Here is a 21,873-nt window from a genome sequence, read left to right on the forward strand (position 1 = left end):
CATATTCATCTTCCAGACAGGACGCATATCCTCTCATTTGCAGTGCAGCTGTCAATATAGCAACTTCTTAGCAAGTCAAGTGAGTTTACCGTTCCACCACTCCTCCTCCCACACACCCACTCCCACACAACAATTCATGTAGACCCACACGCACCATGTTTTTCTTAACCCAGCAGAAAGCGTCACAGATGGGTCCGTAAGCTGTCAGCAAAGCCATTATCCAGGCCAGCATCTGCCTGCCTTGACTTCTATGTACTGTTTAATGCAGTCGACCAGTCACTTAGTCCCACAGCTCCTGAATGGAGGCAGCATGGTCGTCTCCGCCCAAATAAATGCTGCGTTTGTCTCCTCTGCCTTTTGTTTTCTGTGTTTTTTGAGAGGAGTAGGTGGAGAGAAGGGGGAGATGTGTCAGGAGCTTGATTTACCCTCACTATTAACCCACCCACCACCTCCACCTCCAACCCCTGCCTCTGATGAGTTAGCCGTACGTCCAAACTGTGGTGTAAATAAAACGCATATGGTCGGCCAATTCCCAGCGGCCCCACAATCATGCACACATGCATTTATGCTCGGTGTGTACTGTCCCGTGTCTCAGTGGACATATTTAAGCCTTTGTGTCCCCGTCCGACCCCCCACCCCCACTCTGCCTCTCAGAAATTTGTCAATGCTGAAAGTCTTTCCAATAGACTGTTGCAGCTAAATCCTCGCCTCTGCCTTCTCCTCCTTGTTTTCCTCTCCTTTGGGATGGCGTAGCATGGTGGGAGCCATTTTGGGCTTCCTTGGCTCAGGAGAGGTTGTTTTGGCTCAGAGCCCCTCGTGCTGTGCGCCTCTCAGGTCCTCAGTTTGGTTAAATTAAACAGTTTTCTTTTCTCCTCCAACCCCCAACACCAGACTCCCTTCCACCACTCCTCTCTTATTTTGCAGCTTAATGCTCCGCAGCACACCCGGGCCGTCTCTCCAGGCCGTTTCGTACTCAGATCATTTGACCCTTTTAAGGCGCATATTTTCTCATATTTGGATGAACTGACGAGAGGCTCATATGCTCTTTCCTGGAGCAGAAATATGTATATATATTTACATACAGCTGTGTAAGTACAGCATTTTAAGATTTAGGTTGTATATACATGCAGGAAGTGATATAAACTATAGAGTGGATAATTTGATTGGCCCTGGCTATGTGGCGGTGCCAAAGTGATACAATCAGATGTCAGGGATAGCGAGGCGATGATGGCATACAGGCCTCTGTGAAACCAGAAGTTAGAAAAGCTTTCACCATGATTTCTTTAGCTAAACTTCATCCCCTCCATGTTGCAGTAAGCAGGCTAATGTAGTGCTGCTGATTCAACAGCACATTCCATTATCAATAAGAGTAAAGATGTGTTTAGAAGGGAGAGACTTAATTGACAGCAGACGCCTCAGGGCTGACTTGATTATCATTGCCCTAAAGTGCATGCAAGATGAGGGAAAAACTGTTGCATGCTATGTTGCGTAATAGATGTGGAGCACTGCACTCCTTGTGTCTTTTACCCGTTTAAGCAACTTCAAGCTTTTGGGTCGATTAGGTTGCCTCCTCGTCACAACCTGCTTTAACATTTGCAGTATTTAAAGGTATTCATACCTCTTGTTTTCTTATGGTACAACCACACTTTTCATAGTGGTAAACTAACATCAAGTGATGAACAATTGTGAACTGACAGTTATTTTACTAAATATAATTTAAAATTTGTTGTTTTGTAATTTACAATGGCCCAGAAGAGTCAACAAAATGCAAAAGCCACATAACAAGAACTAAAACCACAACAGAAGGCTTGGTACAACAGAAATCATACTTGCAAGTTTATCATAATTACCGTTTTTGCATAAATTCCTTTTTAGCAAAAATTCCATTTTAATGTCCATTCCGTTTGATCAAAATGACTTTTTGTCATAACCGCTGTTTAACATAAATTCAATTTTCCAGGAATTGTTTTTGACATGAATTCCACTTTAGCAAAATTCTTTTAGCATAAATAGAGATTTAGCAAACGTTCTCTGTTTTCGCATGAATTCCATATAGCATGTTTTCTATGATAACATAAATTTGGCACAAATTACATAAAGCATAGCCTCTGCCTTAACATAACTTCAGTTTTTGCAAAAAAACATTTTTTTTAGCATATATTCAGTTTTGTATAAACTCGTTCAGCATAAATTCTGTTTTAGCTTACATTCCTTTGTAGCATAAATTTTGTTTTAGCATAAATTCCCACTCTATCTTTGGTTGTGGTGTTGGGCTTTACATTTTTTGATCCTTATAGCTAATCATAATATTCAGCACAATGCGTGGCTTAAAGCTAGTCATTAAAATCGCACTGAATACATGGTCCCTTCAGTGAACGATGGTGGCAGCATCATGCCATAGTGATGTTTTCTTTCAGTAGGAATGGAGAATCTGTTCAGAATTGATGGGAATATAGATTGAGGAAATAAAGAGCAATCCTGGGGAAAAACCTGCAAGTGGCTGCAAAAGACCTGAAAGTGGGGCAAAGAACCAACTTCATGCTTCGGTCATGCATCCAAAGTTGTAATGGAAAGGTTTATAAATGCATTTCCACATGTCAGACTGGATCAGTCAACTACCAGATCTAATTCCATCCCATTTGAAAATCAGTGACTGGACTGCATTGAAGATGTTCACGGATGTTCTCATTCCAATCTTACTGAGCTTCAGCTATTTTATGAACTAGAGTTTATCAAATTACATTGCAGTTTTACTTTCACTGTGTTTATTGAAATTGCACAAACTCTGTCAAGGTTGTGCGTTTTTGGTATTTTTTCTTAATTTCCTTTGTGCGCCATTTGAACTAATGTGTTGCCCTTTATCCGTGAAGTATTTTTTGTAGTTTTTGACTCCCATTTAAATGCAGTTGCCTTTATTTTATTTAATTGTCATTCTCTTTTGTAATGGAAAATGTGTTTTCTGTTTTTCTTATTTGGCCTTTAGGGTGTTAAAAATTCAGAAAATTTAGAATTATTTATTATGTGTGGACTTAAGTTTTTTTAGTTCTCATGAAAAAAATTATAGAATTTTTAAATTTGATTTTATTTTTATTTCTGGAGCAATGTTTAACAGATGTTTTTTTCTGTCTTAGTGACCCTAAAGAGTTAAAGTAACAATAACAGCGGAAATTGCTTCTAAAGAAAATTAACTGAGTGGAGCTAAATAGAAATGTCGCTCTTTATTTTTTTCACATAAATATTATCGCACAATTTTAATAAAAAGCGTAGGAGTTAGTTGGTGTAATGTGACAAAAATTAGGAAAGGCTCAAGGGGTATTAATGCACATTTAAGCTAACATGTACCAATGTTTTCTTTAAACACTGAAAGATAAATATTTGAACGTTTTAAAGAAAATACACAAAGTATAACTTCTCCCTGTTAAGTGTCTAAATGCTTGACTAAAACCAGCACAGATGCCCTGACAGTCTATCCTCATGGGTACATTTACAACCATAACAACACCCCTTCTTACCCCACAACCCCTCCACCCCCCTCAGGTGCTCTTACAGTTCCCTCTGCTAGCAGAGTATTTTCTCTTTTTTGGGTGGGGTGGGGGGGCAGTAAGGCAGGGGTTTCAATGCCCCAGGCTATGCCCCCATCTACCCCACCCCAGCCCTCTTTGCGAAGCCTCTTTATGTCTCTCCCCCCGAACCCCCTCCAACACCTCCCAAGCTCCCCCATGGGGCAGGTGACAGGCCTCCACTGTGAAGGGCTGAGGGAGCCATGACGGATTCCACAGATGGAGCGTGGAAATCGACGGCAAAGACCTCAGCTCTGAGGAGCAACAAAGGCCCGAGAGTCGGAGAGAGAAATATGGGTGGAAAAGAGGGAGATTGGGGGGGGACAAAGAAAGACAGGGTGACAAGGAGGGGGAGAATAAGGGAGGAGAAGGTGGTGCTTGTTTAAGGAGGGTTGTGCGCCAAAGCACATAAAGTGTTTGTCCGGTGAATGTGATACTGCTCCGATTCTTTTTCTGTTCGTTTTGCAGTATTTGTTGTGTCTGGTGCTCGGCTTCCTGCCACAGATCGTTTTCTTTTCAGCTCAGCCTCTTGTATAAATGCTGCCTCTTGACATCACATGATGCAGCAATCCAAAGTCAAGTGAATGAAACTAATGAGCCCGCTTTGGTTCTCCCTAAAGCACTTTATCACTGCTAGTCTCCCAAGACTTGAGAGGTGCCACTCTGTCGCTTCTTTTGAAAAGTTCTAGAAACCCCGGTAGCTGTCATAACCGAATGGGTAATTCCAAAGTGATTAAGGATTTTCCTGGGCTGCCTCGGCTTTCCCAAGGCCCAAATCCCTGTGAAATGCTGAGGAACGTGCATGCTGGGGTGGGATTGGGGGAGGAGGAGGAGGAGGAGTAGGACAGGGTGGACATTCCTTGCGGCCTTCCTCTATGCAGGAACTGGAGGGGGAGGCTACAAAAGGCCTCATCTCTTGTTTTTCGGTCGTCCTGTCCAAAACTCCACACCCCAAATTCCTTCCTCGCCATCTAAAGCACAAAGCCCAGTCACTCAGAAGTCGAGGAAAAATGTGGCCCCCACACATCAGAGGTTTTACAGGCGCTCTGTGATGACCACATCTGAAACAGCTCCAGAAACAGCTGATAGCGTAGAGATGAAACCCTAAACCGCTGCGGCAATTTCAAATTCTTTTCTTTGCACCTGTTGGAGACGCTGCTCATTTGTCCTTACTGTTAAAATGCCGAAATATTCAGGCAGCATAATGCAGCTAAAAACACATTAAAACATCCTGCAGGAGGCTTAAGCCAATGTCTCAATTTTGTCCCCCCTCCCACCTCAAAAATATTTTACGTATTGGCCGCTCATGCCTGAAAGTTTCTTTACCAATTTGCTCCTAATGCAAGTTAAGTTGACTCCCACAGCTTTTGGTGTTGAGAGGAGAAAATCGCCAAAGGGGAAGAGAGGATCAGTTTCACATGAGGGGCCCCGAGCTATTTGGATTCTCTTGTATTTTATTGTCGCTTCCAAGGGGGGAACTAATACAGTGTTGCACACAAAACTTCCCCTGTGCTGAGGGGGAATTAATTAAGTGTAGCACAAAAAGTGGGTGCTTTGGCCACAGTGAGCTGAGAAGGAAGCCAATGGAGTGTTTGAAGTAGTTAAAAACCAAACTGCTGGATTACAGAGAAGATCTCACAATAGTGTTAACACAGATCTGAGGCAGAAATGAAAAGAAATGAAACACAAAAGCTGCTCAGGCGCATTACATCACCAAGCCTCAGGTTATATTGCATCTGATAACATTTTCTTTATCAACCGTAAATTAGAAGTTCTGTTCAGTTAAAATCTTTTGTTTTAAAATTGGTATAAAGTTTTTGTTTTGGTAAAAAAAAAATAAAAAATGTAACAACGGTCTTACACGATCTGTAAAAGTATGGATAGAAAGTTTCTTCTAGATATGAAACTATCATAATTATCGATAAATATCTCCAAAATTCCAGTCCTGTGGTCCATCTGTGTGCTTTGTTATCCGTCAGGACCATCTCATAACATGGTCCTGTGTTACTGCTTTAAAGTACATAAAGCACTTTAAAGCAGCAACCAACGATGAAAGTACTAAAGGTACTGGAATAAGACCCACAATACATACCCAGTGTGTGAATCTCACACTGGGTTGGAGGCCATGTTTTAACTTAACCCTAGTGACGTACATTGTAAATATACACTTCAAAAACACAAAATCTTAATTTTTGTCTAGTGTCTGGTGCCAATATCTCAGTGGACTTGAAATAAGACAAGATTAACATAGGACATTGTGACTTAAATATGTAGAGGTTGTGTCACTTATGTCAAATAATTTTCCAGTAGAACCAGTACTTTTTCATCAATATTAAGGAATTCTTTCTTTAAAACAAGAGCCTGTATCTTTCCAAAAAGTTTCTAGTACATCAGTTTTTTCCTATTTCAAATGTGCTAATATATTTGCATTATAAACTAGACCAAAAATATGTGAAAATATTTTGTGTTTTTGCAGTGTAATCATTAATCAGAGGCTAGATTTCAACCTAGCCTGAACTTCATGCCTGAATTATTAAATTATAGTAAGTGAAAGCTGTTGCCTCTATAATAAATGACGAGAAATCTACAAACCTGTAAGATTTGGACACATTATATCTAATATGAGAGGCAAATTGGATTTAGTTGGTGTGCTTTAGATCATCAACCTCTACATATTTAAGTCACAATTTTATTCCTGCATAGCTACAGGATCGAAATAATTTGTCTTTCTGTAAGGTTTTCAAACCACCTGTTGTGCTGACATTATTTGGGTCAATGGGATTAATCTAGAGGTGGGAATATACAGTATTTTTTATCAGGTGTGTGCATGTGTGTAACACAGAACAAATTAACATTTTATTGCATTAGATTAGTTTTAACTCCCAACTACCAAAAGGGACAGAGTGAATGCACACTGAAATTGTAGACTCGTTTAATCCCTGTTCTCCTTTCTCCTAAACAGCGAGTCACTCAGACGAAGGCTCGGACGTGGAGTCGGAGCCCGATCTGCCACTGAAGAGGAAACAGCGGCGCAGTCGGACCACCTTCACAGCCGAGCAGCTGGAGGAGCTGGAGAGGGCCTTCGAGAGAACCCACTACCCAGACATCTACACCAGGGAGGAGCTGGCTCAGAGGGCCAAGCTCACTGAAGCTAGGGTGCAGGTAGGAACTTTTCTAGCTACTTCTGGGACAGTAGACACATCTAAACTCAGAAGTCATTAAATTTATATGAATAATTCTAGTATAAACCCAAAGATTGCAAATATATCTCCAGCTTCTAACACCAACACACACTTGTTGATGACAGGCATCCCTCTCACACTCATTCAGACATAAACAATGTGGCTTTATTTACTCTGTCAGCATTTAAGGACAGCCTGCTGTGCTCTATGTGCTCCGTCACATTAAATCACAGTCAAGTTCTGGTCCTGATGTCTCAGGGGGCCAGTCTGGACCTTCCTATTTATGATCTAGGGTCCAGAAAATTCTCCTCCACAGGCTCCATATGGGAAACATAAACAGGCCCAGCAGGAGTTACACCCATATGGGCTCAGCATGTCAGTCAGTGCAGCCAGCCATGATACACACTTTCTCTCTCACACAGTCTACACCTTCCCTTTCAACTTCTCACCCTCTGACAAGTATGGAAGCATTACACACTCAGCAGCAAATGAAACTCAAATATAAGTGAAATAACTGCCTGTCCTTTCCAGGTGTGGTTCAGCAACAGGCGAGCGAGGTGGAGGAAACAAGCTGGAGCCAATCAGCTGATGGCATTCAACCACCTGATCCCGGGTGGATTCCCCCCCACAGCCATGTCCAGCATCCCGCCGTACCAGCTCTCCGACAGCACCTACTCGCCGTCATCTATAGCACAGGGTACGGGACAACTATTAACAATCACTGGCTTTTGATTTTTGTGTAAAGTTTCACACTCCTTTAACTTTTTCATAATTTGTGATTCCGATAGACCAACACAAAATAGTGACAGTTTTTAATAGTGTTTTAGAATTTGTGTGATGCTGCATGTAACCCATGTGGATGTTGAGTTCAGGGTGATATGCGGTGTCAGTTTTTTTGTCTTTCTAAAATGTGTAAAAATATTGTTGAATTTGAACAGTTTGCTCAGCAGAAGTGTTGATACAACATCATAACAAGATGAAGGAGGCTAATAAAAAGACTAATAACTAATACCAATAGCCTTTTGTGTAGTATTGACTAAGATTGTCGCAAACAGCAATTAATCACATGATAAATTAAAACAAGCTCAATAATTTCCATTCTGATAATTCATATTTTTTGAAGGGCAATTTTGTTTCAAGAGATATCATAATCCTTTTAGTTTATGTTAACAGTTGTGTGAAATCATAATTTATGTGGTCATTTATAAAATAATTTTTTTGTTTAATTTATATTTTTGGTTATGTTTTATTCTGGATATTTAAAATGCCTTCCAGCCCCAGTATTACGGGTTCTTTACAAAATTATAGTTTATTGGTCTTTGAGAGGGCAAACTGGTTTTATTACGCTATATTCAATATATTATTTGAAAATGGTCTCAAAAGAGTATTATCGTTTATTGCAAGAATGTCAGGAACAATTTCTCATCCAGTAAAATTTTTATCTTGGTAAGCCAGGTACTGACTGCAAACTTATGTTGAGATGTCTGTTTGTAGTCGGATCTTGCAGTGGTGGGATTGTGATGTGATTTACTTGAGTGACAGAGTTCTTTAATAAGTTTCACATTTTCATAATTATAATTTTCAGCCATTGTTAACTTCCAGATTCACTGTGTCTGGCTTCTTCTGGAGCAGAAATATTGTACATGTCTCATCAATAACATAAAAGTCGGATAAAATGTGACATGACCGTTAAGACTGCAGACGCTTTGAAAACTTTAGGATACATATTCAATTTAGTACCACATATGGAAGTGGCTGAAATCAGATTTTTTTTGAGTGAAAGATGAGAATTGGGCCGTTCAGATTGCCGTTCAAAGTCGGATATGGGTTGCATATGGGCAAAATACGCATATTTGGGTTGAATTTGCCTGTTTTGTGAATGTAGCCTCTGATATGTCTGCTGTGTGGTGTTATGGGATGCCAGCACAGTGGCCAGACTGCAGCTGGGGAAAACTTTTTCTTTTTAATATCCTTTAGGCTCCCTGTAGACACCTGACTAATCTCGCAGATCCTGTGGCAGTCTGGACAACCGAAAACTATTCTGAAGAGCTGCTGCAGCGTCATTGCATCTTTATTTAATTTAGAAGCCATGTTATATTTTTTTATTTGCACAGTTTTAATTTGCAAGATAGACAACAAAGTGCAAGTTTTCCCAAAATCCTTACAGTTAATCTCTGATTGTAGTGTCGGAGCCTCCCAGCACGGTGCACCGTCCCCAGCCTCTGCCTCCTTCCTCCAGCCATCAGGCCTCCGCTGGCGGAGGGCAGGCAGACGGCGGCTCTGCCTACTGCCTCGCCTCCGGACGCCACTCCTTCTCAGGCTACTCGGACAGCTTCGTGAGCCCAGGCGGGCCGACAAATCCCATGAACTCCGCAATAGGAAACGGCCTCTCTCCACAGGTGAGACACCAGGTACAAACATGTGCGAGCTGCTTCATGTCATAAAACAAAAAGGTGTCGTAAAACAAAAAAGTGTCATAAAACAAAAAAAGTGTCACAAGTTTCCAGACTTGTGATTGTGTCACACAACAAGTTTGCAGACTAAGTCCTGAACTCAGTGACGGATTAGCACTTCCCCTGTGGAGGAGAAATGTGCTATGACTCTTAAAGGACAGAGGACAAATCGCTGTGTGACAAATGAGAAGTGAAAAGACAATTACAGTCAATTTTCCAGGCATGAAGTCCCAAGGTCTCGGCACCTAGACGACGGGTGCAGCAGAGGAGGCAGAGGGGTTGGGACCCTAACAGGCAGAAAATGAGATTTCAGCTCGGCGCGGTCTGACTCCACAGAGTTTGAGGACAGCGACACACACATGCAGATTGGCATAGTTACAGGGACAAACATCCACATTCTGGGGATAATTGATCATCTCCATAACATTCACAGGATCAGCCAAGGCTTTCGCAACATCTCTAACACAAATATTACACGACATGGTTGAGCGCCACGTCTGAGACTGCTTTTCAGCAACAGACTACTGTTTTTTTTTTTTCTCTTTGTAACATGCCAAGCAAACTTTGTTCAAAGATTTGATGATGTGAGTGTTCCTGCATGCTTATAAAATATTCTCCTCTTCATTGGAAAAGTATCTACATTCGTTGATCTCTTTTACATTTTCCCACAAGCTTCAACATTTTTTGCTGGATTTTCGATCACAAAAAAGTAGTGCATAATGGTTAACAGGTATCGAAACATGGCTTTCAAACATTTTTACAAATAAAACCAATCATTCACGAATAGATTAGTTTAAAAAGTAATTTGTTTCCATGTATTTCTGCTTGTTCAGTAATGTTTCTTTCAGCATTTGTTGGAAGCAGTGAAAACATGAGCAAAGACAATACTAGGAGCTTTAGGAGACAGAAAACTTCACAATTAAATACTACTTTGTTAGAATTGATGGCACAAAATCTCAAGAAAATACATCAGAGCATGTGTAATCTGACAACCGTAAGTATAAAACACTCAAGGCACCGTAAGAGCTTGAAGGCCATGTTGTGAATGGACAAACAGCTGAACATTTCTTGCAGCCTCAAGGGAAAGTTCTCCTGATGGCATTCTTTGAATTTTTGCCTCAGCATTTTTCCTCGTGAAAGCAGAAAGTTCTAATTTATTTGTATATGTTTCATGCAGCAAAGAAGGAATATCCTGTCTCAGATATTTCCCCCCCTCCATACCGACATTCTTCCCTGCTGAGCTGTGTCGATTTAGGCCGCTGGCAACGGCATCGTCCCAAAACGAAACACCCTGAATGTTGGGAGAGAGAGAGGCTCACAGGTAGAGAGGCATGATGGGTAAGGGTTTAGCTAGAGAGAGATAAAACGAAAGGCAGCATACAGGCACCCATCATTTTAAGTAGCACTTTTTTCCTGCTGGCTTTTTGCTTAAACAAACCCCTCAAAAATTTTGGTAATTTTTAAGGAAAATGTTAGCAGGCATGGGAGGAAACACAACTCTGCTCTCAAAATCAACATGGACTGCTCCACTCACCTCCCCTGCTAGGGAAATGATTTAAGCAGGACCATGTGTGTGTGTGGATGTTGAATAATGTGTCACTTAGAGGGGCTGAGAGGACGCAAAGAGCAGCGTACCTGCTTCTCATTAGGTCAGCCTGGAGGCCTTTGCTCTGCTAGAAAAAGGTGGGATATTTTACATTTGAAGGTAGCAGATTCAGTTTTAAAGAAGACAGAGTTGGTCTCACTTCCTTAATAATCGTACACAGAGCGCTTTAATGAAGGACAGGTAGATTTGATAAGCGACACTGGGTCATTGGTGGTTTTTCAGGTCTGTTTTGAAGCAGCCGTAATGCTTTGACCCACGGCTATTTTCCGTCTTTTGCGGGCCAAGAACTGTTTCCTTAAATTTGATTATCTGCTCGCTAATAAAGACCAGGTCAAGAGCTAAAGGATTTCTCCAAACTGCAAATCTATTCTTTGGTTTAACAAAGCCCAGCTCACACAGATCTTTGCTTTTGTCTTATCTCTCCGAGCGTATCTCTCTCAGAGATAAGTCCCTATCTTGTGCCACGGCTTTTTGGAGCAGCGTCAAAAAGAAATGTTAGAATAAGTGGAGCCATGGATCAGAGACAAATTGTTTAATTCCTCCTCTCTGGTGCGATCTGTGTCTGGAACTGACTTACAAGGAGTCTTTTGATGTCCTTGGCGGGGGGGATTTCCTTTGTGTATCCAAATGCTATGAACACTCACTTCTGTGCTTGGAAGAAACAAATAAATATATTAAGTGTATCAGAACCTTCAAAACCAGCAAAAAAAAAGATTTTTTATTTTTTTTATATCTCATAGTAATACTGTTTTCTCTGTAAATCAGGTGATGGGTCTGCTGAACCCAGGCGGCGTGCCACACCAGCCCCAAAGCGACTATGCCATCTCCCCCCTGACAGGCGGCCTGGAGCCCCCCAGTGGCATGGCCGCCAGCTGCAGCCAACGCATGGACCACATCAAGGGTCTGGAGGGTCTCTCCAGTGTTCCCTCCATGTCAGCACTGCCCTCCCTGCCCAGCTCCCAGTCTTACTGCACCCCGTCCTACAGCTCACCAGGCTACACAGTGGACCACGTCGCGTCCTACCAGTACAGCCAGTACGGGCAAAGTAAGGTCAATAAACGTCCCCTTTTTTAACTCCTCATACCTTGACATCTGCACTGACAAATTCAAACAAATACATAATCAACATATTAGGAGGTTTTCTTGTACGTTCATTGATGTGTAAAAAAAAAATAATCAAAGAGGAAAAAAGACGCAAGTAAATTTCTCGTTAAAGTATTGATGTAAGAATCCTGAATCCTGATGTATTTTATTGAAAATTTATGGGATAAACTAACACAAAGTAATTGATTCCTGTGAAGCAGAAGAAAAATGAAACATGGGTTTAAAAATAGCAAGAAATTATTTATTTACTATTTAGGTGAATCATTAGTATATAATGGATATTAGTTGACTAATTTGGTTGAATTAAAAACTTATATTTTCATATTGTGCTATGCAATTTTACAGTTAGCATTTGTTATTGCAATATCAACATGTGTCAAGAAAATGTGGACTAATTATAATCAGTTTCTCCGTTGCAATATTCAGAAATAAATTCACAATTATAAGATTCCCTGATATCATGCAGTTCTTGTTCCTTATAAGTTTGCAGAAATACATAAAACAATCACAAATCCAGCTTTCATAATGCAGTATAAAGACGGCTTCAGGACTGCTTCTTCCTTAAAACAAAGGCCTTAAAAATGACAGGATTAATACATTTTTATGTTGCTCAAATAACGTTAAAAACAATATTCTTCTGAATCATCCCCATAGTTGTTCCAAGTCAGACTAAGCATGAACGTAAAGGAACTTTATAAAAACTAAATATCGCGACACATTTTTAAGATATCAGCTTCGGTGACAGACGTTAACTGATGTTCCTTTGAGGAGGAACAGAAAACTCTGCAAACCTTAAATTCCTTCTGACGAGAAAAAGAAACTTAATTCCTTCAAAAGTTAATTAAAAGTAAAAATAAAACATGTTCAGTTCTTTGTTTTGGGCCAATGCTTGGATCACTTTGTTCCAATGGTGAATCTGCAAATTGTAAACTGACAAAAGCAGATTTTTCATTTTCCTCCTGTAGCCTAGTTTATCGGAGAAAATCACGTCCGCTTCAACCGAAACTGTTTCAGTCACTCTTGGTTTTTTTGATGATTAGATTAGTTCATCTTTTTTTTCCCGACAAATGGCTAAAATGTAACTTTTAGAAATATGAAAGTTAAACAAAGCTGAGTAAAATTGTATGCCAAAAAGTAAAAATGCTAATTTAACAGCTAAATTAAATTAGGTTGAAACGACAGCTGCGTTTAGCTCTTTCCATTCATGTTGATTCTTTATTTTTTTATTGAAATTTACATGGAGAAAGCAGAGCCAAAGACAAAATGTATGCAGTGCCATAATAAGATCTACCAGTTACTGCATTGATTTTGATGTCTTGAAGTCAGATTGTAGTTCTGATTAATTAATAACTGTGCTTCCACCCACATAAATCAACAAAGTTGTGACAAAATACTTTTCTCAGTCCTCAGAGATTACATAACAACATCAACATTTAGCCAATTTTCTGTGTTTTTTATTACACTCCGGTCCAGCTTTCTGCTGGAATCTGCAGATCTTGATAATAAAACACTTGAAGCAAACCAGCCGGAGGAGAGCGTGATCATGTGCCTCAGTTCTAAGGTCTGCATCCACCGCGCTGCCTGTCCCTCTTCCTCCGCTCTGTCATGTGCTCTCAAGTGTTGGGGTTAATTGTGCAGAGCTGATTCAATATAAGCCGTAAACGTCCCGGCGCTGTTAGTGAGCTCCACGCTCGGTTACACGGCAGAGTCAGCTCCCATCAGGGTGAAGCGAGGCTGCAGCCCCGTCTGCTGGCCCCCCTCAGAGTGTTTCCCCCCAGAGGATTCCTGCAGCCAGAGGCTGCCTCACATCACATTACCCACATGCTAAAGGACTCAAATCAACTTCAAACAAGCCTCCGTCTAACTTCGGAGGACAGCGTCACTCTCCGTCACAGCATGATTACAGCGGCTGGCGTTTCCAATTGTGGTCCGCAGGGGGTTGGCCAATCAGGTTCATCCACTGACCCCATGGCAACCTCAACAGAACCGGGAACCTTCAAAGAGAGCGGAGAGCTCGCCTCCGCCTGCCTCCATGTGGCTGCAGGTATCAAATGAATAACTAACTTAATATCCGAGAACAGCAAATGTCTAATGAAATATCTCGGTCAGATATCTTAATGTGGACAGAAAAAAGAGAATCAGAGTGTGGCAGTGTGTGCATAAAGGATAGCACACACACTCGCACACTTCTCTGCAGCGCTGCACGGCTGAACGGTCCATCTTGATGTGATTAATCAGTGCGACTGGATAGCCGGTGCGCGGCTGGGTTTGGAGCTGCGTAGGAAAAGGTCGTTTCTGGGGGTGGACAGATCCTAACAGCCTCTGGCAGGTCGACTATTGGAAACAGGTGGTCGGACTGAGGTCAGCTGGGGAAGCAGCGCCGCTGCAGGTTCCAATACTTCGTCAGAAACTGGACCATAACTGAGCTCTCACCGGACTGCCTCATGGAAAACACAGCGGCAATCCATGAAACGCTTGTTTGTTTTTAGTCGGGCAATGTCACTGTTGCCAAGGAGATGTCTTTTTTTTTTTTTTTTCCTCTGCAAAGATTACCTTCCTGTCAGGGCAGCCATTAGATATTTTGTCTTTGCTTAATTTGTGAAGTCGTGCAATTTTCATAAAGCAATGACCCAAATTATAAAACAAGATTTTCGAACCAATCATTTGAGACATCTCTTCTACAACTCATGTAGTTTATGTATATTTTATTACTTTTTAATAAATCTGTCAACTTTTTGACCTGAACCTGAACAAATTAGCAGACGGTTTTCTATGCATTCATGCAAACTGTAGAATTGAACATAGTATCAAATATGTTGTATGTACAGTTCAACAAAACATTACTGAATAACCTAATTACTGTATTCTGTAATACATGTAACCCGGTTTGTTATGTAACCCAATGCTCCGAAAAAGTATTCACACCGCTCAAAGTTCCTCGTAGTTGATGCTTTAATTATAACCACAAACTTTAATTATAAATACCAATTTTATAATAGGCAAAAACAACTCAAAATTATGAAGTGGAAGTAAAAGGTTACATGGTTTCCAAAACTTTGTACAAATAAAGTATAGTGGTCAGTTGTGTTGTTTTAGCTCCATCTTTTGAACTGCTTTGTGCTGGTGTGTCACATAAAACTCAAATAAAATACATTGAAGCTTCTTGTTGTAACTTAGCAAAATGTGGGTGTGAATACTTTATGTACGGTGCTGTCCTGTCTATTTTTCCCTCTTCCTCACACCTCTTCCATCACCCTGCCCTGACCTTCCCCTCCAAATCACATTTGTCAGATGCTATGCTAACAACAGCCATATGTCAGCGGAACTAAAACACATGCACAGAATTTATGGCAGCCATATATCTCTTTTATCATCTTTCCACCTAATATTCCCTTCACACTGGGAATACTTTAACACTTGCTTTCTCCATTCTCTTTCACAGGTGCCCTTCCTTATTTGAGGCCTGAGATCACCTGATCAGCCATGTCACAGAGGGACACGTCCGCGACCGAAAAGCCTTAACATTTGGACCAAAATCTGCTTTCGTTTATTAGGACACATTCCCTGCTGCAGGATCTTCTCTGTGGAGCGACAGACTATTTTAAAAACATAAAAAAAGGGATCATAAGATAGAATATTAGAGCAAAGACTGCACACCGACAGTAGACATTCCTGCATCTGCCGCAGAGAGGCACTTTCCACTGACATTAGCAAAGATCACAAAGTGTCTCTGCTTGTGGCGTCTTTGGAAAGACCCCGAACCCGACTCTGCACGGCAGCCTACCTTAATGGGAACTGTTTACAGACCCGAGCGTTGCATCATCACTTGTAAAATTCCACATATCATCTTCAAATCAACCCCTCCCAGTCGCAGCAGGAAAAGGAAGGGGCTCAGTTGATTTTAGTTACGTTCACTCATTTGAGATGTCCACACCCCACACATGGAGAGAAATTCCAGAGAGAACGAAAACAAACACAAGCTAATGAATCTGGGGCTTTTTTTTCTTTTTTTCTACTGTATCAGACGCCCTAATGTACACTCCAGCTGTACAACAGGCAGAGTTCGGTCAAGCGTTCCCCCCTCACCCTGTCCCCTCAAGTCCCCCGTCTCTCCCTGTCTCCGCTCTGTCTTGCTGGTGTTTTCGGACGCCAAGGCGAAAATCCCGGCCTTTTGTAGTTTTTCAGAGCAACTCAGAGGAGGTCAAAGGGTGACTTAGGCGAAAGTGACAGATGAGAGAGCTGGCAGTGGAGGGCAGCGAAAGAAGTAGCTTTAAAGAAGAGTGGGGAGGGGCGGAGGGGACAAGCAAGATCGATCACAGCAAAAGAGAAAACCTTTAAAGGTCCCGTCTTGCTCAGAGAAAGCCAACGGGTCACAAGTCACGACTGAGGGACATTTGAGAAACAGAAAGAGTTAAAGACTGAAGGCAGCCGTTTGCCCAGGTGACCAAAAGTGCAATATCACATATCTTAGAGACCACCCTCCCATTAAAAGCTGTTTGAAGACAAATACATGCATAAGATACGTGTCTGGAAGTCTTAAGAAACACTTTGGATTCATACCTTGGATCAAATTTTGAACACGTGTGCCTTAAAAGCTTTTGGGTCCAAAACAAATAGGCAACACTTCTAACACTGAGGGGCAATGTTTCAAAAAGGACGAAGGAATAAAATGGAAGAAACACAAAGCCAAAACTCTGTAGTTTATTACTTTGTGTTGCTTCTGACCTATTTATTGTCTTGCAGTTTGCAAAGGAAATAAATGCTGATTCGATTTCTGATGCCTAAAGTCCTGGTCTTAAAGCTGCAGTAGGTAACTTTTATAAAAAATATATTTGTTGTTAAAACAGTCATTGTGTCATGACTCTGAGACAGATCATCTGCCTCCTCCCTGTGGTTCTGCTGCCATCTGTAGAAATACACCGCTTGTGTGGGGTGTGAGCAGTGCATAGAGGAGCTTGATTGACAGCGCTAAGACCTTCCACCTGGCTCTGATTGGTTGTTTCTGACCAAGCGGTGTATTTCTGCAGATGGCAGTAGGACCACAGCGAGGATGCAGAGGAAATCAATATTTTTCTCAGATTGTCTTAACTCAAATTTTACTGTCAATACATGGTGACAGTTTTAACAAAATAAGTATAAATACATATGTTTTTAGTAAAGTTGCCTACTGCAGCTTTACATATGCACTTGTTGTGGATATGAATGTCAGACTCATTTTGGGAAACTGAACTGTTCACAAGAACTGGGTGCACTACTTTGGATTTATTGCAAATTTTCTTCAGTCCAAACTGGGTCAAAAATATACATGCAGGCCCCAGTTGTACATCCAACCTAATATTCGGTCATAGTCCCATAGCAGGTTGCAGAGAAACCAGAGGAATATCCTCTACTTCCAACACAGACTGGGAACTTGACCACTCTTCTAAAGGTAATGGTCATTTAAGTTGGCACATACTCGGCTTTTCAGCTTAGTTCATACTTTCTCTGGACTTAGGGCGGCACCGTCATACAAGCCTGGTATTTGTTGCCTTTATTCAGAAGCCAATCGGATGTTTGTTTAATTTCATTGCCCTGCTGTGTCCAACTTTCATTGAGTGTTTGAATTGGAGGAAATGTTTACAACCCAGGAGTAGCCATGCCTCTTCATTACTCCACTCAGTTTGTGTTATCCACTGCTACCACTGGAAGAATAACTACCTCATCATGATGGCATCACCATGCTTTGTGACTAGATAGCTACCAAACAAGTGAAACTTGGACACAAATGAGCGTTCCAACAGGACAATGATACCAGACACATAAAACCTTTTTAAAGGGGAGCCTCTTATTTAAAATCAACATACACCCCAAAAAATGTTGCTTTGATTGTGTTATGCATTTTTAACAAATCCTTGAATCTCCCATGGCAGCCATTTGGGGGAGTCTAAACACCGCTCACACAAAATCTATCCCACTCCTTCAGACTAAGGGCAGCAGCAATTAGCAAACACCTGTTGTAACGGCGCGTCTGCTGAGCTAGGACTGGTTGTAAACAACATCATGGAGAAGCATTGCAGTGATGATGTACTGAAAGCGGAGCGTCTGAAAGAGTTGGAGCTTCTTAAAGCGACCGAGGTCCATTTTAAGGCGTCAGATTTAGTTATAACGCAAAGTCGAATTTCTGCGCTCCATTTTCATAACAACTGAAGGCAGCATGGTGACTTGATTGTGCTATAAAATGAATCAGGATTAGAAGAGTGGCCAAATATTCAGCGTCATGTATGCGATGAGTTTGTTGGTGGGTATAAAAAGTGTTTGGTTTCTCTGTATCTTGGTGTCATTAAGAGAAATATTCGCTTAATGACACGATTGAAAAAGAAAAAGAACGATTGAACTGCATCACGAAAAAAAAAAAAAAAAAGCCTAAAATGACATTCATGTCCTGATAAGTGGGTGCACATTTTTGAGCAGAGCTGTACATATCTATTGTTATTACGTGGTGTGTGTCAGCAGTGTTATGGAAAACTATTCAACGCGGTCCAACAGAGTGGCGGCTTCAAAAGTACTTCACCCATAAAACTTCCAGAAGCGCTTTTGTTTTTGTCCTTCAGACTGACGCAGCCCTTTCATTCCCATGATATATATTTTTTTGTATTACTTGACAAAGCAATGTGACGTCACGTCATGTGTACAAGCGCATTATAATTTCTATTTATAATAAAAGAAAACCCCTGAAAATAGCTGATGTTTTGATCTATTCTTTTTGCTAAATGTACTCTTTGTGCTATTTTCATTTCGTGCTGCATGCAGAGGAAGAAGAAAGGCGAGCGAATGAGATTCCCCTGTAAGGACGAATGAAAGTGCACTCAGAGATAAATGTGTACTTTTGAAGGCGGCTCATGTGAAGCTTTCAAACCAAAATAGGCCTGCGATCAGCAGACACATTAGAGTTGACGCTGAACACAGCAGGCTTTCTCGCGGATGCAGACATCTGCATTGGTGCTTATTAATACCCCTCTCCACATACTTACTGTAACAAACTAACTTTTGTTTAGCAGCCTCACGACGCAGAGAGCGAGCCTTAAAGCATATTGTACAAACAGCCGGCACCCTCTGAAACCCCCCCACCCCCAAAACCCCATGCACCGTGCTCACATCCACAAGGCCCCCTCTGTGTGTGTTTGTGCTCCACATGCATTCATACTTTCTATTCACTTACATAGTGTTGTTTCTGTGAGCGCATGTGTTCGTGCAGCCCGAGGGTGTTGAGCCTAATTATAACATTCTTCTGATTAATCGTGTCTGCTCGCCGGCCGGCCGGCCTCGGAGGGGCGGCGCCGCCGCGCGCAGCTTGTGCAGCAGGACCACACACTCTATAAATAAAGTCTGAGTCAATAACAACGCCGAGGATCACTCATAGTCTTGTCAGCTCTGTTTGCTGAGCCTGAGTAATTCAGCTAATGTGAGAACACTTGAGACACACACGCACGCGCGCACACACACACACACGCACACACTCACTCACATACATACTGGAAAAGCACAAGCAGCTAATGCTCAGATCTCCCAGTTGGCACACACACACGCACACCCACACACACACGCACACACACACACACGCACACACACACACACACACACACACACACACACACACACACACACACCCCCCCCACACACACACACACACTGTTTGCTTTCTTAATCAGTCCATACCATTAAAGATGAAGACAAATCACACCTGTTGGGTTCCTAAATTGAGACATTATTTTAATTAATGAACATTTCCCTGCACTGAGAAGCCCATTATTTCATTAATGCACCCCCGGGTGTAGTTGTAAGCAACTATTTTAATGACGTCTCAAACCGCCACATAATGATAAATATTTTAGACAGAAATCCAAATCAAACAAACTAAATTTCCCCTCTCATTAGATCTTAATATCAATATTGTGAAACAACACATGCTCTGTCCCAACGGCTGTTTCAGACATTTGTGTGTAATTTTTTTTTATTTTTTAGAAAATTCCAAAAAGAAAAAAAAAAAATGTAGTTGGCAAACTCTATGAGCTGTTTGCTTGACTGATTTATCATCACAGTTTGAGTTCGTATGACTGAGACATAAACAAACAGACAGATGTGTTGGCACAATGTGTAGATGTCTTCTCAGGACATTGTATTCCAGTGCCATAATCTCACGCTGAAAAATAAATCTTTTGGTTCGAGTTCATTTCATTCAGTTAGGAAACAATCGCAGGTTGAGAAAAATAATCCTTGTTTTTGCTGCAGGCGCACTTGTTGGTACCCCTTCTGCACTTTTGTTTTGGTATTAAGGCACACAGACAATCTCTGCAGATCCTGAGTCCTACCTTTTTTCCCTCCTCTCTTCAGCTCACCCAACAGCTTTTTTCTATGGCCCTGTGAGGAGTGCTGGCAAGGTGTTTTGGGTCATTATCCAGTTGAAAGACCCAGAGGAAAATGCATTTTCATTTTCCGGGAATATTTGAAATTCACCAGGAGTTTGAAGAAAAAAAAAAAACTCACACACTCTCTCTGTCTTCCCGTGGCTCCTCCACCACGCTCAGCAGCGATTTTCCAAAAGTCCTTTGGTTCAAACCAAACTCATCAGGAGCATTTGTTGCTTAAAGCTTAATCTTATATATAATTTTTTTTTTATCTGACCAAAGAAGACAGTTCCAAGTTAAGAACCCAGCAGTTTAGCAAACTCCACACATTTACATTTGTGTAACAGAAAAGTGACAAACTTCTCTGGGTCTTCGGTTAATTTTTACTTTAAAAAACTGATGAGATGCTGGAAAAGACTACGGTTGTTTGCTAAAAGGAGGAGTTAGCCTATTAGTACAGCCCGTCAAGCCTAAAATACCATCTCAACAATTAGCATATTTGTTCTGATGCTCTTGTGCCTGTATATCTAATAATTTAGCTGCGTAAGTGATTTTTGAATTGAAAGTGTTGCTTACTTTGTCGATATATGATTTTAAGTTGCAATAATTGCTGACGATGCAATCCACTTGATTAAAAATTTTAATCGCGTTCCACCGATATTCAAAACATTTAGATCGTTTTATTTTTTTGTTGACACTTTGTTATTGAGCTCTTTGTGTTGCTGCAACAAGAAGACATATTTGAATCTGTAGAAATCAGAGAAGCAGAATATTTGAAATGAAAAGCCTAACACACTCTTGCTTTTGTTCTAGTGGAGGGAAGCTCTCACACCCACGTCGCACCAAGCGATCCAGCGCTTCACATCGCAGCAGACAGGCTCTCGGGTTAAAGAATTTGTTTTTCTCTCAGTGTTGTGATCCGACGTGACCTCCAGAATGAGGCCAGCAGCTGCCTCTGTCATTCCCACCGCGCTGGATGTGTGTGAGGACTGGTTCTGATGGCCCAGGTTTCTCCATACGTTTCTGACCAGCTGCCGGTTTCTCTCTCTCTGCTTGTGTGGATTTAGCCCAGATGTTCTGGTCTCCTTTCCTGTGCACAGTGAACATCTGACAGCAACTCTCACATGTAGATGGGAAAACCATCATCGTGCACCCCCCTCTTAAAGTGGCAATATGATTACATTTCATTTAAAACATACATAATTTATTTATCTTCATTTTCTGCTTTTGTTATATCTAAATGAACATTAGCTCAACGCACCTCTTCCCGTCTTTATTTAATTGTTCTCCTCAGCCTTGTTGAATCCTCATTCCTGCTCTGCTTCTGCACCAGGTGGGAGGAAGTATAGGGAAACGTCCTCCAGCTTTACCCCTGTACACACACTTAACCCCTGCCAGCCCCCCTGCATTCACACACTCTGTCATCGCAGGTCCCGGCTGCTGTTGACCTGAGCACTAACACATGCTGGGGACAACTTAACCTCTGGACCTCCAGACAGAAAAACAGATTGACAGAGGAGAGGGCAGGAGGAGGAGGAAGAGGAAGAGGAGAGGGGATCAGGCAGAGACAGAGATGCTTGAGCA

At 41.5% G+C, this 21,873-nt stretch overlaps 1 protein-coding gene across 9 annotated transcripts in view; it reads left to right on the plus strand.

The window, feature by feature from the left end:
• pax3b (paired box 3b) overlaps positions 1-18,624 on the plus strand; it is a 29,031-nt gene extending 10,407 nt beyond the window's left edge. For 4 of the 9 annotated variants that reach the window (XM_081614556.1, XM_081614559.1, XM_081614555.1 and 1 more), the window contains exons 5-9: positions 6,523-6,722; positions 7,274-7,439; positions 8,927-9,153; positions 11,567-11,846; positions 15,348-18,624. In XM_081614556.1, the coding sequence (XP_081470682.1) occupies positions 6,523-6,722; positions 7,274-7,439; positions 8,927-9,153; positions 11,567-11,846; positions 15,348-15,382 (908 nt within the window). In that variant the 3' untranslated portion in view covers positions 15,383-18,624. Of the gene's footprint in view, positions 1-6,522; positions 6,723-7,273; positions 7,440-8,926; positions 9,154-11,566; positions 11,852-15,347 lie in introns of all 9 variants that reach the window. The other 5 variants (XM_008426212.3, XM_008426211.3, XM_008426213.3 and 2 more) reach the window with 3 other exon arrangements.
• Positions 18,625-21,873: the final 3,249 nt, after the last annotated feature.

The sequence above is a fragment of the Poecilia reticulata genome, chromosome 13, assembly GCF_904066995.2.
Source record: "Poecilia reticulata chromosome 13, P_reticulata-male-v2, whole genome shotgun sequence".
Lineage (NCBI taxonomy): Eukaryota > Metazoa > Chordata > Actinopteri > Cyprinodontiformes > Poeciliidae > Poecilia > Poecilia reticulata.